The sequence below is a fragment of the Chanos chanos genome, chromosome 1, assembly GCF_902362185.1.
Source record: "Chanos chanos chromosome 1, fChaCha1.1, whole genome shotgun sequence".
Taxonomy (NCBI): Eukaryota; Metazoa; Chordata; class Actinopteri; order Gonorynchiformes; family Chanidae; genus Chanos; species Chanos chanos.
The window spans coordinates 6532586-6549813 of NC_044495.1; the positions used below are offsets into that span (position 1 = coordinate 6532586).

Genomic DNA, 17228 nt, shown 5'->3' on the forward strand with positions numbered 1-17228 from the left:
TCCGAGTGGGCTCTATCAAGACAGGACACATAAGATGAGTCATTCAAAAATTCCTTTCATGGTGCTACAGAGGGTACACTGTATTGAGCAATGACTAGGAGAGAATGACATATGTGTAAGCTGTATTAATAAACAACTATTATGTTAAGATAAAGTTTCTGTTGGTTTAGAGGGATTTTTTTTTCACATTGCCAACACCTGTGAAAACGATTTTTTGATATACAGCCAGAACATATTTTTTTTGTATGAAACGTTTATGAAGTGTTCATATATATTATTAACAACTCAGGACAGTGAAAAATACATACACAAAAGTTCTCAGAAACAATCAGTGATATGCACTGTATATATTGCACTTCAGAGGCACTTCACAGAAACCATAGTCAACCCCATGGGAGGAAAGAGTGGATGAAAGACAAACGAACAGGCATGACCTCACGACGGCTCCCAGTGGACAATCTCGGAATAGCAACTCGCTTTATGTTTTATTTGGTTCCATTACTCATACGTAGGAATGCGATAGGAAAATGATCAGAACATTTTTTTTCTTTTACAGTCCTTCATTATATACTTTGTTTTAGCTATTTAATGGGTCACGATGGGACTCTATTACAATGAACATTTATATTCTGATATTTGAAATCTTATTTACTGCCTATATTGTATTGTATTATTTTATTTTCAAAATTATGATTATTCAGATCAACAATGAAAGATTTTACCCGACAGACTGACTCAATTCATGTGTGAATTTTAATTGAGGAGGCACTCCTTACCGGAAAGAAACTTTTGGCATGAGTTGGTCTATAAAACAGCTTATTTCTTTGGTGATGGAAACTCGGCTCTGGAATGCATTTTTTTTTCAAGACCGTCTCGGATATTACTCTAGTATGAGCTGTGAGGTAAAAAGATAAGTTCGTCCCATTTTCCTCCTCGATTCTGATTGGTGGAGACGGAGGCTTAGGAATGTCTTGAAAATATTTAAATAGCACTTTGTTCTTCATGCTGGTAGTGAGCGCAAGAGCCTGAATAAGGAGCAACATATAACCAAGGATCATCACTTATTATTTATAAAGACAGACACACAAAGAAGTAATACTTTAGTGATTTTTTATTTAATATAACCTACGGGAGACGCACGAAGACCCGGAGGACTTTGTCTCAGCTGACTTTGTTTCATTCGGACGTCCTTGCTTCAGTACACTTTGATAAAAAAATTTTTTCGTGCAGGTAGGCAAAATAACTTTTTTTCTTTCACAATGATAGATATCTTAGCTATTTCTCTTTAGTCAGATATTTAGAACAAAGAACTAGTGTACTTTCTTTTCGTCCCTTGTGGAAATTCTGAGATTACGCATGACAAGAGGTAGCATGCTGATGATGTGTAATGATTTACTGTATATCATATACGTTTCAAAGCTAAATGGTAATTGTTTGTCCGTGTAAATTATAGAGGTATTAAACTCTGACAAGGATGCTGACCGCCGGGCTGTTCATACTTTTGATGCTATGGAATTCCGAGAGCAGGAGACTAGCAGGTGAGAATTTAAAGCCCTGGGCAAAATTTTCTCAGAAACTGCTGTCTTGCCACAAGAAATTTAACATGTTGACATTTTAAAGAGAGTTTCGTTCATTTATTTGGTGCATGTGGTTTTCAAATGTACATTTGCGTGTTTATTTCGCTGTTGACTTCAGAGTGTAACGGTTTGTCCTTGCTCACCTTACAGAGAGCCGAGATGATAACAGTGCATATGATCTTTTTGAACTTGTGAGAGTTACGAAGAAAATCCCTGGAGTGAGTCTTGTGAGGGGCCTGGATCCCAACAGTCCTGCCTATAAAATCCTTTACCCAGATCTGATTCCCCCGGTCCCCGATCACCACTTCAAGGACATACTTGATTTTATCCAATCAGAGAGAGGATTTCTTTTCTTAGTAAATTTTAAGCAAGCCAAGAGGACCCGAGGCGCTCTTTTGACCGTAGAGAAGAACGATCGTTCTGGTCCCGTTTTTGAAATTATTTCCGATGGTACATCTAACACTCTGGAAGTGGTTTACACCACTAAGAATCGTCAGCATACGGTCTTAATTGAAGATGCTAACTTGGCTAACGGAAACTGGAAGAATATCACATTGTTTATCCAAGAGGACCGTGTGCAGTTATACGTTGGTTGCGAAAAAGTTAACGACGGCGAGTTGGATGTGTCAATCAACAAAATCTTAACCCCTGGGGTTGCCGACATCGCCAGGCTAAGGATAGGAAAAGGAGCAGTCAAAGACAGATTTACAGTAAGTGGTAAAGCGCTCTATAATTGAAATGAAGCAGCCCTCAGGTTTTCACTTGTTTGGCTGTGCGCCTTTGTGGTGACTGTCCTTTGCGACCCAGTTAATCTAAACTAATCCTTTTATAACTAAATATGCTATTTAACATACATGTCCGTTACAGTAAAAAAAAAAAACCTGGAAACTTGTGATTTATTGTTCAACATGTCATATTTGTCCCCACAGGGTGTGCTACAGAACGTGAGATTTGTGTTTGGCACCACTCTGGAGGCCATTCAGCGCAACAAAGGATGTGAGAGTTGTAAGTATTGATATAAACTTATGTTGTTAACCGTGCCCGATTTGAACCTGTTTCAGACCAGTGGAAGGCCAATGAGCACAGGTACTAATTTCTCTGTCTCGTTTCCCCACAGCTACCTTCATCCCAGACATTTTGACCTTGGACAACCCTGTGAATAGGTCCAGCCCAGCTATCCGGACAGACTACACTGGTCACAAAACCAAAGGTAAAAAAAAGCTTCATCCTCATGTCATTCCTATGCTCCTCTGTCTGTGGGGAAGTAAAAGCATGAGACTGAGTGATGTCCTCTGTTCTGTTAGATCTGCAGGACATCTGCGGGTTCTCCTGTGAGGATCTGGTCGGCATGTTTAAAGAGCTCAAGGGACTCGGTGTGGTTGTTAAGCAGCTGTCGAGCGAGCTCGGCAAAGTGGTAAGCACAGAATCCAGCTGTGACTGCTTTCTCTCTCTCTCTCTCTCTCTTTCTCTCTCTCTCCTCAACTTGTATGTAAGACCAAATACTGCTAAACTCTGCATGCAAACCAACGTACTGTCTATTATTCTTTCATTACCATAATTTATAGGATTATTTGCAAGTCCATGTACAAATATCTTTATTTGTTTGACTCTGGTCTAGACTGCCGATAATGAGTTGCTCAAGAACCAGATCAAAATCCACAGTGGGGTTTGCCTGCATAATGGCATTGTGCACAAGGACAACGACGAATGGACAGTGGACAGCTGCACTCATTGCACTTGCCGGGTAAGGCATCGGTCCGTGCACATCACTCTTACAAAGCACCTGCAGGTGGTATGGTGAGACAGTAATTGTGAAAACTGACAGACTCCTTGAAGCTCACTGCAAGGGCCCCTAATGGGGTGCAGATAAGCTGATGTGTTTACATGACCTGAGCAGAAGTTTTCCGACCGCAGGGCGTCAGCTCATTAGTCAATGTCTTCCCTGTGATTGGGAGAGAGTGAAGATCAACAGAGCAGCAGGAGAGCTCTGGTCTTGTTATTTATCGGAGGGAAAGAAGAACTGATGTTGGGATAGGAATACAGATACCAATTATCTTTTCTTTTCTTTTTTTTTTTAATCTCAATCCTACTTTCCCTCTGCTTTCACAAGCTATCTAACTGGCCAAACGTCAAGAATTTAGTTATTTAATTGGAGTGTGTGCGTGGTCAGACAGACACCCTCTGTCTTTGATTTCCGGGAAAATGCAAGTGTTCTCCTGCCCCTCTGGCAGACCTCTCTATGTGGGTGTGTGTACGAAGGGAGACTCCCCACCCTGTCATTTCCCCTTGGCTCATACACTCATACACTCTCCCTCTCACCCTGGCTAACCTCAGCACCCTAAACACCCACACACTTCCCCCACCCTCGCACACCCTATCCCAGAACAAGGACCCGTGGAATCAGGGTCATAACATCACATAGGTCTTTTGCCCAAGGCTCAAGACACTCCATTGTTCTTGAAAAAAGAAAAAAAAAAGAAAGAAAAATTATAGGATAGGACCTTACAGTGTCTGGAGAGTTTTTTTTTTTAAATCCACAAATTCAGTTCAACTTAGTTTTTACTTTTTACAATAGACATTGTCAAAAAGACGTTTTATAGGGTCCCAGGCTTGAATTCATATTCTTTCTCTCTCCACAGAATTCTGCCACAATTTGCCATGAGAAGACCTGCCAGCCTGTTAACTGCTCCAATGCCGTTATTCTTGACGGCGAATGCTGCCCACGCTGTACATCTCGTAAGTAAACAAAATTGTTACATAATTAGCTTTAATAGTACTACGACTCAGCACTTTTGCACACAGTTTGGGGCATTCTTATAATCTAGTCCAACTGTTTCTGAAATTCCCATTTGGTACAGTTTAACTGCTTTGTTTTTGTTCACTGCTCTCTGGAATGTCAGTACTGAAGAAGCCAAGGCCATCTTTTTCGACAATAGCAACCACTCTTATTGTCATCCAGTTCATGGCACGGGAAAAAGAAAAGGTCTAACGGCGTCTATCTGTGTTCTCTTTAGCTCAAGACAGCGCTGAAGACGGCTGGTCCCCCTGGTCAGAGTGGACTCATTGTTCTGTGACCTGCGGCTGGGGTGTGCAGCAGCGTGGTCGCTCTTGTGATAGTGTTAGTCGTCACTGCGAGGGCACTTCAGTGCAGACCCAGAACTGCTACCTGCAGGAATGCGACAAACGCTGTAAGTGGTTACAGGGATTATAATCTGAATCCGCTGATTTTTTTTTTTTTTCTTTCCTGTGTTCTGCTCTCAACAAGATTATGAAACTTATGAACGGTTCATTAAAAAAAAAAAAAAAATCATTTCGTACGCAGTCAAGCAAGATGGCGGTTGGAGCCACTGGTCACCTTGGTCCTCTTGCTCGGTCACCTGTGGAGAGGGCGTCAAAACTCGGATCCGCCTCTGCAACTCGCCAACACCTCAGATGGGTGGCAAGGACTGCGAGGGAGAGGGCCGCCAAACCATGCCATGTTCTTTGGATCCATGCCCAAGTAAGCCAAGAAACTGATCTGAGAGAAACTATCGTAACGCGGCATGAGATACAGACCCCTCATTTGTCTCTGTCTCTTCTCTCTTTCCTTCAGTCAATGGAGGCTGGGGACCATGGTCCCTGTGGGACACATGTTCTGTTACTTGTGGAGGAGGCCTGCAGACCAGACATCGTCTCTGCAATGACCCTGCTCCCAAATTCGGCGGAAAGGACTGCGTCGGCGATAAAAAAGGCACTCGGTTGTGTAATCCTCAAGATTGTCCTGTTGGTAAGTGCTGCTGTCATCAGTCTCTTAAAAGGACAGAAACAGAGGAAGGCTTCTGCAGTCTTCTGCTTGCTTAAAACCAGCACTGAATGATTAAAATCTCTGTCTCAACAGATGGATGTCTGTCCAACCCTTGTTTTGCCGGGACAAAATGCACAAGCTTCCCAGACGGCTCTTGGAAGTGCGGGGAGTGTCCTCGTGGGTACACTGGAGATGGAATTCACTGCGAGGACATTGATGAGGTACAGTGCATAGTATTAGTGGAAGTGGATGACCATTAATTGGGGGAGTGAAGCTGTTTCCTGACATTAAAACTTGTTTCTGTCTTTGCAGTGCAAAGCAGTCCCTGATGCATGTTTCGTGCTTAACGGGGTCCATCGTTGCGAGAACACAGTGCCAGGCTACAACTGCTTGCCATGTCCACCTCGCTTCACAGGATCACAGCCCTTTGGCAGGGGAGTTGAGGAGGCTGTGGCCAATAAACAGGCAAGTCAAGCTCTTCTTCTCAAAACACATATTTATATTAAGCTCTAAAAGTCCATGACATTGTAGCATGGCCTTAAATCCTTCTCAGGGTTAAATATTCTTACTGAGATTGGATTTGTTAATCTAAAACCTTAATTTTTTGTTTCTTTCATTCAGGTCTGCACACCAAGGAACCCTTGTGAGGATGGCAGTCACGACTGCCATAAGAATGCCAACTGCATCTACCTGGGCATTTTCTCTGAAATTATGTTCCGCTGCGAGTGCAAACCAGGCTACGCTGGTAATGGCTACATCTGCGGAGAGGACACTGATCTCGATGGCTGGCCAAATACTGACCTCCACTGCGTTGAAAACGCCACCTACCACTGCAAGAAGGTACCTAACCATTAACCTTGCTCTATGATTGAAGTTAACCTTATGTATAATTGAGGTTCTAAACCCTTAATCAAATTCCTCTTCTTTCAGGACAACTGTCCCGACCTTCCCAACTCTGGCCAAGAGGACTATGACAAAGATGGAACTGGTGACGCTTGTGATTACGATGATGACAACGATGGTATCCCAGATGATAGGGTGAGATATAAACACTTTCTTCCCACACGGGCTCCACTGAGAAACAAAAAGTAACAATTCAGCACTAGTCCATGCCTGCACCAGAACGAGAGTTGGAAAATGAGAGAGAGAAAGACAGAGAGTAGTAGAGCGAAAACATGAGCCAGAAGCATATAAATAATAATTTAGTTACGGGCATAAAGCCAGTGGTCCTGGATTACATGGAGGTGTTTCCATAATTTATAATGTACACTGGAAAAAATGTGAAGAAAACATTGTGGCAAACTAACAGTGGCCGTCTCAGAGCCAAATCATACATTCCAGCATGGAAATTCGGCCCTGAAGCCTAGAGTTCATGGCATGGCATATCACCAACAGTGAAATTTAGTGCTTTCTTTGATGTGAGAGCTTTCCATCCATAAGGAAAAACAGGCCCCCAGAAGTCTGTGACATGGCTGGTGGTTGCAAAGGAATTTTTTTAAGGTCATGCATAGAGACACTGGTATTGAAGTTGTAACATGTTGTTTTTTCCCCGAAACAGGACAACTGCCCATTTGTCTACAACCCCAGGCAATACGATCAAGACCGTGATGAAGTCGGTGACCGCTGTGACAACTGTCCATATGACAGTAACCCAGATCAGACTGACACAGACAACAATGGAGAGGGTGACGCCTGTGCTATTGACATTGATGGTGATGGTAAGATACATGAGAAATTATAGAAAAAAAATTATAATATTGCACAGAGCAACTCATAAAAAGGTCCTTTTTTGAGAGCAGTATGGCTAATAGAATTTTGTTTGTTCAGGCATTCTGAACGAAAAGGACAACTGCCCTTACGTCTACAACGTTGATCAGAGAGACACTGATCTAGATGGAGTTGGCGATCACTGCGATAACTGCCCATTGGAGCACAATCCTGATCAGGTAGGCCTGCATCCATTAATATAGCCACTGACTCGTTTAACAGGGTAACAATGTGCTTTTCATTTCTGGACAGAATTCCAGTTTTCATGGCCAAAACACCTAGGGAGAAGTAATAATCACAAGTAGCTAATTAAATAAATATGGCCTTACTAGTAGGGTCAAGCATGCCTCTGACTTGACATGATGCGTCTAATTTCCTTCAGTGCCTTTCTTCAGTGAGTGAAAGGAATGTACTAGGTGGGAACAAGGACTAACAATATTATTTTAGGCAAACAAAAGTATGAAACAAACGCCCTTCCACTCTTCCTTGCTTTTCGGATGGTAAAAGTGAACAGGACAGGCACGTTCTTCATCAGGGATATTACTTGCTAGTAAAATCTTATCCACAGAAACTCTTAGGGTATTCGGTAGTTCTGAAAAGAGTTCTGAAAAGGTCAGTCTGGAACAGATGATAATAATTAGGAGATCGGAACTTTGCATGGATCCATTGTGTGAGAATGCCCCCTAAAAGCTCTTCATTCATTATTTGTCCTCCCTCAGATCGACTCTGATTCGGATAACGTGGGCGACAAGTGCGACAGCAATGACGACATCGATGAGGATGGTCATCAGAACAACTTGGACAACTGCCCATACATTCCCAATGCCAACCAGGCTGACCACGATAAAGATGGCAAAGGAGATGCATGTGACCATGATGACGATAACGACGGTATTCCTGATGACAAAGACAACTGCAGGCTGGCCTTCAACCCTGACCAGGTGGACTCTGATGGTAAGGCAAAACATACAGGATCAAAATTTCTTCTGAGCTGAGATCAGAACCATCTTCTAGGTTTGAACTTAGATAGCTTGACTGAAGGGTTGTTTTGTTGTTGTTGTAGGTGATGGTCGTGGAGACGTTTGCAAGGATGACTTTGACCAAGACAACGTCCCCGATATCTATGATGTGTGCCCAGAGAACTTTGCTATTAGTGAGACTGACTTCCGCAGGTTCCAGATGGTACCACTGGACCCCAAAGGCACCTCACAAATCGATCCCAACTGGGTGGTCCGCCATCAGGGCAAAGAGCTTTTGCAGACCGTCAACTGCGATCCTGGCATCGCTGTTGGTGAGTACCACAGATGCAGAGCCTCTGAACATCAGGGTATGAATGTACACGGCAAACCTTTTAACGTCCTTCTTGTTTTGTGCTTTAGGCTATGATGAATTCAATGCTGTGGACTTCAGTGGAACCTTCTTCATCAACACCGATCGCGATGATGACTATGCTGGCTTTGTATTCGGCTACCAGTCCAGCTCACGCTTCTATGTGGTCATGTGGAAGCAGATCACCCAGACCTACTGGTCTCACACACCCACCAAAGCCCAAGGGTACTCTGGACTGTCCATCAAAGTGGTGAACTCCACTACTGGACCTGGAGAGCACCTCAGGAATGCCTTGTGGCATACTGGTGACACAGCAGGACAGGTAAGCAATGTTACCCTCGAATGTAGAACGTGTCAAGAAAAATAAATGTAATTTGGTTTTTTTTCATAAATTAAAGGGATACTTCTATTAATGGACTTTTGGACTATCCATTTCAGGTGCGCACACTGTGGCACGACCCCAAGAACATTGGCTGGAAGGATTACACTGCCTACAGATGGCATCTGATCCACAGACCAAAGACTGGGCTCATCAGGTGAGCATGGCTGATGACTAAATATTTTCACTCTAGAAATAATACATCCCCAAAGTGTATTCTTTTACACCCTATTAGGAAAACTAATCTCCTCATGTCTTTTCTCTCATCCTCTTTCCAGAGTTGTTATGTATGAAGGCAAGAAGATTATGGCAGATTCCGGAAGTATCTATGACAAGACATATGCAGGTGGAAGACTAGGACTCTTTGTCTTCTCTCAGGAGATGGTGTACTTTTCAGACCTGAAATATGAATGCAGAGGTAAGAGCATTTTTTTGAAAATGAAAAAACAGAATCATTCGTTCAGTTCATTTAAAAAATACCTGTTCCCTAAATTCAAAATACTAAAATGCGCTTTTCCGTTCTTTTTTTCCTTGCAGATACATAAGTGTTTCAGTTGGCAGGGGTTCCTTGAAGAATGTGCCTTTTTTCAGATTTAAATGTGTAATGTATATCCTGGAACCATACAGCTGAAACTCTTTCCTTTGGCCGGACAATGAGCAAGTCAGAAGCTATGAGATCACGTGACTTTGGCAAAGAAATTAACTGACTACCGGGATGGAGCCAAGATTCCTGCATAATAAGCAGGTAGTGCACAAGGAGACAAACACTATCTCTCTCTCTCTCTCTCTCTTTCTCTCATCTACCTGGCATGACACCGGACAAGACACTGAACGATGCTTCTGAACTTAAAAAGTTGTCAGTCACCTCCTTTTCACAGAGGGGCCAAAGGGAAGAGTTATTTCTATGTTTCTTTGGGTTTTTTTTAAAAAAGCTTTTAAACCTCAGATCTGCTGTGGACTATGTTAATGAAAGGATGAACTTCTCTAGAAATGAAGGAAAGCAATAAAACCTTTCAACTGATTTCTAGTGGGTGCGAAGCCCGACGAAAGGAAATGTTGAGAGACTTATATAGAGGACAGATTTGATTGACTGTTGACTCGTCAAGTGACTGACTTTTTTTCTGTGCTGCATGTTCAGAAGATCCTTATGACTCCTTAAAAGGACTGCTCCTTCTATTGATATCCCGCCCCCTCTCAATTTAGAAACCCTGAAAATTATTTAAAAAGAAAAGAAATTGGTTTTCAACTGCTCCCAGAGAAACACCAATGCAAAAGCAGTGTTTTGTAGATCTTTCTGCTTCAGCTAAGCAAGTGCACACATCTCAGGGTTAGTTTGAACTTCACTAGTGGCCTTTTTAAGAGCACAACACTATATAACAGAGGGGATTTTAGAGCGAGGTACTTGGGCAACAAGGGGGGAAAAAAAAAAGGGAATTAGCAAGATAAATATTCGAGAGTTTACAGAACATATTAGATGTGTTGGCTCATGCCATCTGAGTTAATGGAGATGAAAGAAAGACACACGCAGTGTCAAATTATGTGTATTTATTGAGTGATGTTGTCTGTTGAGTGAAAGGACAAAGGATTGGGATGCTCTGAGTAAAATATCATCCCTACTCATCTCAGAGTCATTGATCACAGAGACAATGATAAAACATTCCCAGATAAACTGGACCTTTGGGGTAATAAACAAACAAACAAACAAAAAACCTACCTTATTCCTTTATGCGGAAATGCAGTAACCATATCACCTTCCCCAGTTTCAAGTCCAATGACTTCTACGTCTCATTTCTCTTTTAACCACTGTTAGAGGGTATGAATTGTGCCTTTGCACACTCTACATTGCAAACACAAAAAAGGAAAACCTTATTGTACAAATATTACCTCATTGTTGTAGAATTAAAACCAGCAAAACATAAAAGGAGTATCTTTTAGTATAATCAGTTGGCTTTTTCTCTTATATAGTTCTACTGTAGTACAATCATATTTTTTTTTTTCATTCCGTGTATTATACTTTTTTTTTTCTTTTTTTTTGTGGCTGAAAATTCCCCAAAAGTACATAGATGGAACATTTTTTTATAAATATGTTGTGCCTGATGTATGTGCAAAGCATTTTTTAAAGAATAAGTTATTATAATTATTTTTTGTTAATGTTGTATTTTTTAAAAAAAAAAAATTACTTCATGTGTGTAGATATATGCTATTTAAGTAATTTATCAGGAAACGTAACCTGACGTGGAAGTTTTTGTCTGTATAAACTGTTTGCACACTGACATGAGGATGTTTTGTTTTTCTGTCCTTTTTTTTCCTTTTTTTTTCAATTATGGATGCTATATATTTAAATATTGTTACCAGTTTTACCCACAAAAAGGCTGATATTGCTCATACCAGTTATTTTTAAATGTCAACAGAATAATAAACAGTTCAAAGAAGGGAAAAAATCTGTCTTTGTGCCTCTGAGTTTTCTGGGGGGGTTTTCACACTAAACCGCAGTTAACTGGGAACATGACGAGCATGCCTTAGATATATCCAAACAAACACATGATCAATTATGAAAACATTTACTGCCCCGAGCTTAAACGACCAATTCATCTCCTTCTTCTGCTTTGTTATAAATCATTTGTCTCAAAGCTTCTCCCTGCTGCTTCAAAAGACAGTCGCTGCAGAACATCAACAGTCAAAAGGGATGTCAGAGAAGCCACAGCAGAGCTAAACTCCAGTGAAATGATACAGTACAAAACGAAGAAAAAAATGTGAACAAGTGTGGAGCATTTTCATTTTCTTAATATCTCTCCTGTATCATTCTCACTGTAAGCCATATTTTATTTTATTTTATTTTATTTTATTTTATTTTCATAGCTTTCTTGCTTTGAGCCAGTTTGAGAACACAAAGTGAATGATTTTGGACATAAAAAGTCAAAAGAGAAAGCGTCTCGATGGAGCTTAACTCAAGTGAAATGACAAAGAGAAGTCCAACAAGAAAAAAAAAAAGTTATGAGCAAGAGTAGAGCATTCTAGTTTGTTTTTTTTTTTAAATATTTCTCCTCTTTCATTTTCTCTGTAGACCATATTTCATTTTTTTTTCTCGCTTTTTTTTCTTTTTTTTTCTTAGAAGCAATTTGAGAACACAAAGGGAATGATTTTGGACTCCGACTCTCACCCAACTTAGACATTCTTCGTCCTGACCACCTTTGACCTTTGTCTGCCCACTATGTGCTAAGTCACATTTTGTCTAAAAATAGAATCGTGTTTAGTTATTTAAAAGGACATGCTCTGATTGTCAAAGTCAACAGTGTCTGTGCCAGTTCAGGTTTCTAACACTCTCATCCTACTTCCTCCTGAACACGCACTATTGGCAACAAGATAACGGAACACGCTGGAACGGATCAAGCAGAAACACAAACATTTCAGCTCATGCCTCCAATAACAATTTACCAATAGGCTGGCCTATCTTCTGCACGTTCAAATAATAATGTGGATGTCATTTGGACAGGATGGGCACAAACAGACTGAAAAAAAAAAGTTTGTTAAAGAGGTAAAAAAAAAAAAAAAAACCTCATAAAAGCTGAAGGTGGAGTACCTGTAGCCAAATCTATAATATTTAAAGAAGAACAGAATAAAGGTGTGATGCAATTAGAGGCACCTCACCTGTCTACTGAATTGCTTCTGCATTGTTTCAACACATAAGCACAGAAAAATGGTGACTTACACCAAAACCGTAGTGTTGTATACATGGCCATGCAAGGCACTGCAATGTCCAAGGCTCCAAAAGTCTACACAACCATGTTTTATTAAATTCTACATCCAAAACAAGTGAACTTCTGTCAGAGAAATGGGCTGCACACAGTACATTCATCAGTTCCTATATGAACTTAACTTACAAAACAGTTTACATTTAATTGCCTGATAAACAAACAATGGGGATATTACATATGACAGAGGACCCCCCCCCCCCCCCCACACACACACACACACACACCACCACCCCAACCCCCACCCCCACACCCTCCGCAAAGACAAAAAAGCCCAGAAACTTTTTTTTTCTGTAAGATACTACAGTGATTCAGAAGCCCTGGGCACACCTTCAGAGGCAGGAATGCATGGAATGCCCTCTCTGTTGGAGTCCCCATAACCAGTTCCTTTGTCCCACTATAACTTTCATGTTTTCACTCTTTATTGGTACCTTAAGTACCAAACCAGTTTCTGTCTGAGTTCCTGCTGAGTATGAAAAAAAAGTGCATGAGACAATACCATTCTGGTATGATAATAACTGTCTTTTGTTTATTCATATGTCTATGAAGGCATCAATAACTCTACCATCTGGTCTTATTTTGTCCTCATCAAAAAAGTTGACTGGAGATGCATTTTATTGATAACATGAGAGGGATTTTTGCATAACATCTTGTTTCTATTTTAATGAAACAAACACTTACTAAAGCTGATGTCAAAACTATACCCAATGTTAAAACAGTTCTGAAATCATTTCGAGGGGGAAAAAAATGGCACAGAAGAACGAACACTTTTGCTCCCGAACACTGACTGGTTTGTTGAAAACGATTCTCATAATTCGTGCACATCCAACCTGCTAAGGTTCCCGTATGTTTAAAAAAAAACAAACAAAAAAAACTTTATAATGAGGGATATGTAACAAGCTAATCCCTGTATATTTACATAATGACATCAGTACAGGTCTGAACCAAATGTCCAGATGTGGAGCTATACATTTTAACCTGCAATAATATTATCCACGTGCAGAGGGATGTACTGGGAGTAAATATCTAGTAATACCCTTCGACCTGTTCATTTGTTACTGTGAGCCTATCGTTTCTCCATTCATCCTCCCGCACTCCTGGGTGTCTGAGTTGGGCTCATCCAACTCTGGGACGGTAGCAGGGGCATCAGGGGTCTCACAGTTTTCTTTCAGCAGTTCGGACAGATCCGAGCTTGACAGGCGAGGACTGCTGACCAGCAGGCAGGAGCCTTGGCTGTCCAGCAGAGAGAGGGCCCTTTGTGACGAATCTTCTATTGCCGAACATGACGTTCTGCTCAGGAACTGCTCACACTCGAACAGCAGGCTCTTCAGCTGTTCCTCAGGTAGCACTGGCGTCTCGGGCTGAGCACAGAACAGAGAAACACCAGAGTACTCCTGTTCATTGGATAATATCCCAATCTAGAGATTTACGAGAGAGGAAATCAGCTATGGTTTTTGGACCTGGAGCAGGCCACCTAAGCAAATTTAACATTTCAATGAGTCAGATGGCTGAGTTGCTAGGGCAGCAAACACTTATTTTGTAGGGGAAAAGCAGAAGAGGGAACATTTTATGACTTTAGAACTCTATGAGTATGTGATATGAGCCCATTGGTCTAAATAGCTGATGACACATGACACAGCATTGGGAAGCTGCTAAATAATAACCAACCGCTGCTTGTGTCCCTCAGTAAAATTAATGAATGGATCTGAGAAAGCCTGAGGGAAATTAAAAAAAAAAACCAATATCGTACTCCTGGACCTGTTTACCAATTCCCTAGCAGATATCTCTTTGCTGCTTCCATATGATCAATCAATCTGTCATTAAAGTCCCTCATGTTACACGCATTGGTCCGGTCCCAAATAGGAGCCAGGCTCCAACAGACAAAACACACTTCCAGTTCCCTCAAAGACTTCCAGTTGGACCGCAGATTGTTTTTCTATCTGGGAGGAAAAGGAATCTTCCCTAAGCACTTTGGAAAGATATGGGAAAAACAAAGCAAAAAACAAAACAAAACAAAACAAAACAATGAATAACAGGATATGGATAAGGTCATCCTTAAACTGTCGTTTAATTGGCACACCGATCTGATGAGAGGAGTGTTTTTCGAATGAAGGAGAAGGGGGGAGAAAAAGGCAAAATAGAGGTAAATGTGAAAGTTTCCAGAAATCAGCGTTAGTAATCATGGTCTGGCAATTGAATTAATTGAATTTGCAGTCCAGTGTTACATACACAGTACTTCAAATCAATCAGTGGGAAATGAATACATGTTATAACCCTCCCACACCCCACTCCCCCCCCCCCCCCCCCCCCCAAACTGCACGCACGTTCAAAAGCAAGGCCTATATTAGGGCATGTCCATTTACTGACATTACAGCATGCTGTTCTCATAAAAACAGACCAAAAAAAGCATAACCACATTTTATATGACATTTCTCTCGAGCTTGTTTTACAAGCTGCTACCCTGACCTAACGGATTACTGAGAGCTCTGTCAGGTTTACCTGAAAGAATCTGGGTAAGAAGACTCCCCAGTCTCTTAGCCTGATGTCCTAGCACAACTTTTTTTATAACTCTCTTCACAAATCCACATCAGCTGCCCCCACCCATCACCTCCACCTCCACCACCATGGCCAATTTGTTTAATGAAGGATGGCAGGTTCTGTTTTGGTGTTATATGGCTCCAGAACAAGTCAAAAGTGCAGACACGTGTTGGACCATTCATCACTTTTCACCTACTGCTGAGAGCCTGAAGAAAAATCACCATTCTTCCTTGTCTCTTGACCGCTGTTGGCCGGTGTTAACACACCTAATCACTCACCAGTATCCCCTCAGCTGATACCGGAGCTCCAGCATTCTTTGACATAATCCTGTTTCTCGATGAGATACCGAGGAGTCTCTCTGTCTCACCTGACTGCGAGTCAGACTCATGTCTAAGACCTAATCATTCACCGGCATCCTCTCGGCTTAACACGACGACTCTAACCCTTCCTGATTTCTCACAGAAAATCTTGGCTACCGTAAGGCGTCTCTGTACAAAGCTTTACGCTAATCACTGACCCCTTTCTCCGGGGACTGATGTTCAGTTGTTCCTCCCAGTTGTTCACGGACAGCTTGCCCCTATGTAGGGTTCCTGACATTAACCTGGTGTCAGACAATTCGTGTCTCACCTGTTTGCAGTTACTCACAGTTACAGGGCTAAATAACAAGCCTAAGGCTCTAACTGGGAGGGTGTTGCTGCCTGTTCACCAGTCTGGTAATTACTGGGAGGCCATCAGCCTCTCGTCAGCTGCGCTCACTGCTAAAAGCTGTCGGTACCAACCCTGCCCTTTGCTTGTGAACTTGACCTTCACACACATGTGCACGCACGCACATAAACACACTCAAGCACACAGAAGAAGACAAACACACATATATACACAAAGCTACAGACAAACACACAACACATCCTTCTCCCCTGTGGTAATAAGGCTTTTAGAAAGCCTCAGTCTAAACAGGACACAAATAGGTCTGAATAATAGCGTCTAACAGCTGTGGTTACGTGAGCGCATGAGGAATAACTTGGAAGCCAAATTAACATCTCCATCAGCGGCCCCAGAGAAACCATTAAGGCACAGCAGTCAGTCTTTTTGGTCTGTGTTTTTAGTGTTTAGTGAACATGTTCACTCAGAGTTAACAGATAACACACGTGCCCCAGACGGAGGAAAAAAATATGGACACGTGACCTGAACTGATGGGGAAATCATTTTTAATGACTGTGACCAAAGACTTTGACCCCAGCAAACGTCTGACCCCTAGAATAATTTCAAACATTCATCTCTCTCTCTCTCTCTCTCTCTCTCTCTCTCAAACACAAACACACAAATATGCACAAACACACACATCCAAAGAAACATACAAATACATGCACGCACGCACGCGCACACACACGCTCTGACGGCACTAGTCTGTCACTGAGTGACTGATGTGTGTTCTCTACTCTTGGCGATCTCCATTAAATCACGCTGTTCTACTGACTACAGTGAGACTCAGGCCAGCGACCAGATCCCAACCAATCATATAACACTGTGCCCGAAGGAAAACACTAAACCATTCAAGAGAAATCAAAATGATTTGTTTTCACGCTGCATATGGCGTATGTCTACACTGACAGAAGTTTTTTTTTTTTTTGCTTATCTGGGTCAGGAGAGATGACACGTGCAACAGATCGGACCGGCGCCAACGCTCCGGTCTTTCACAACGCACCACGTCTTTGCTCTGTTGCGAAAAGAGATGAGAGATGTGTCTGGCCGTGAAAGCGCGCGCGCACGCACACACACACACACCGAATGCACTGTTCCTTTAACAGCGCTGGGCACGGAAAAGGAGCTTGATGTTTATGACCCATTCCCAGCGTGAGGAAGTATCCAAACTGCACAGCCGTTAGCGGTCGGCTAGCTGTCTGCCCAGCAGCATCCGCAGAGAGCTGTGAAATATTAGAGAGCTGTGCGAAGCTCCACGGCTCTCACCTCAGACCTCCATTCTCTCCCCGTGCCTCTGCCAACACTCGTGCATTCAGTACTGGAAAAGCTTTGTTCTCCGCCGTCTGCCACAAGCAGCAGGACTGAGACACACGCTGGTTTTTACTGCTTTCCACCAAGTTTTG

General features: G+C 42.1%; 2 protein-coding genes across 2 annotated transcripts in view; one reads left to right on the forward strand and one right to left on the reverse strand.

The window, feature by feature from the left end:
* Positions 1–1056: 1056 nt before the first annotated feature.
* thbs1a (thrombospondin 1a) lies at positions 1057–10014 on the forward strand. Its single transcript, XM_030771671.1, has 23 exons — positions 1057–1230; positions 1454–1538; positions 1728–2287; positions 2507–2582; positions 2695–2787; positions 2882–2991; positions 3196–3321; positions 4217–4313; positions 4592–4765; positions 4900–5076; positions 5170–5343; positions 5455–5582; positions 5674–5826; positions 5983–6201; positions 6292–6399; positions 6920–7079; positions 7189–7307; positions 7848–8082; positions 8192–8419; positions 8508–8779; positions 8896–8993; positions 9115–9254; positions 9374–10014. The coding sequence occupies exons 2-23, from the start codon at positions 1475–1477 to the stop codon at positions 9379–9381; spliced, it is 3519 nt and encodes a 1172-aa protein (XP_030627531.1). The 5' UTR covers positions 1057–1230; positions 1454–1474; the 3' UTR covers positions 9382–10014.
* A 3629-nt stretch (positions 10015–13643) lies between these two features.
* fsip1 (fibrous sheath interacting protein 1) overlaps positions 13644–17228 on the reverse strand; it is a 29355-nt gene continuing 25770 nt past the window's right edge. The window contains exon 10 of the mRNA XM_030787257.1: positions 13644–13943. Within this exon, the coding sequence (XP_030643117.1) occupies positions 13644–13943 (300 nt within the window). The remainder of the gene's footprint in view (positions 13944–17228) is intronic.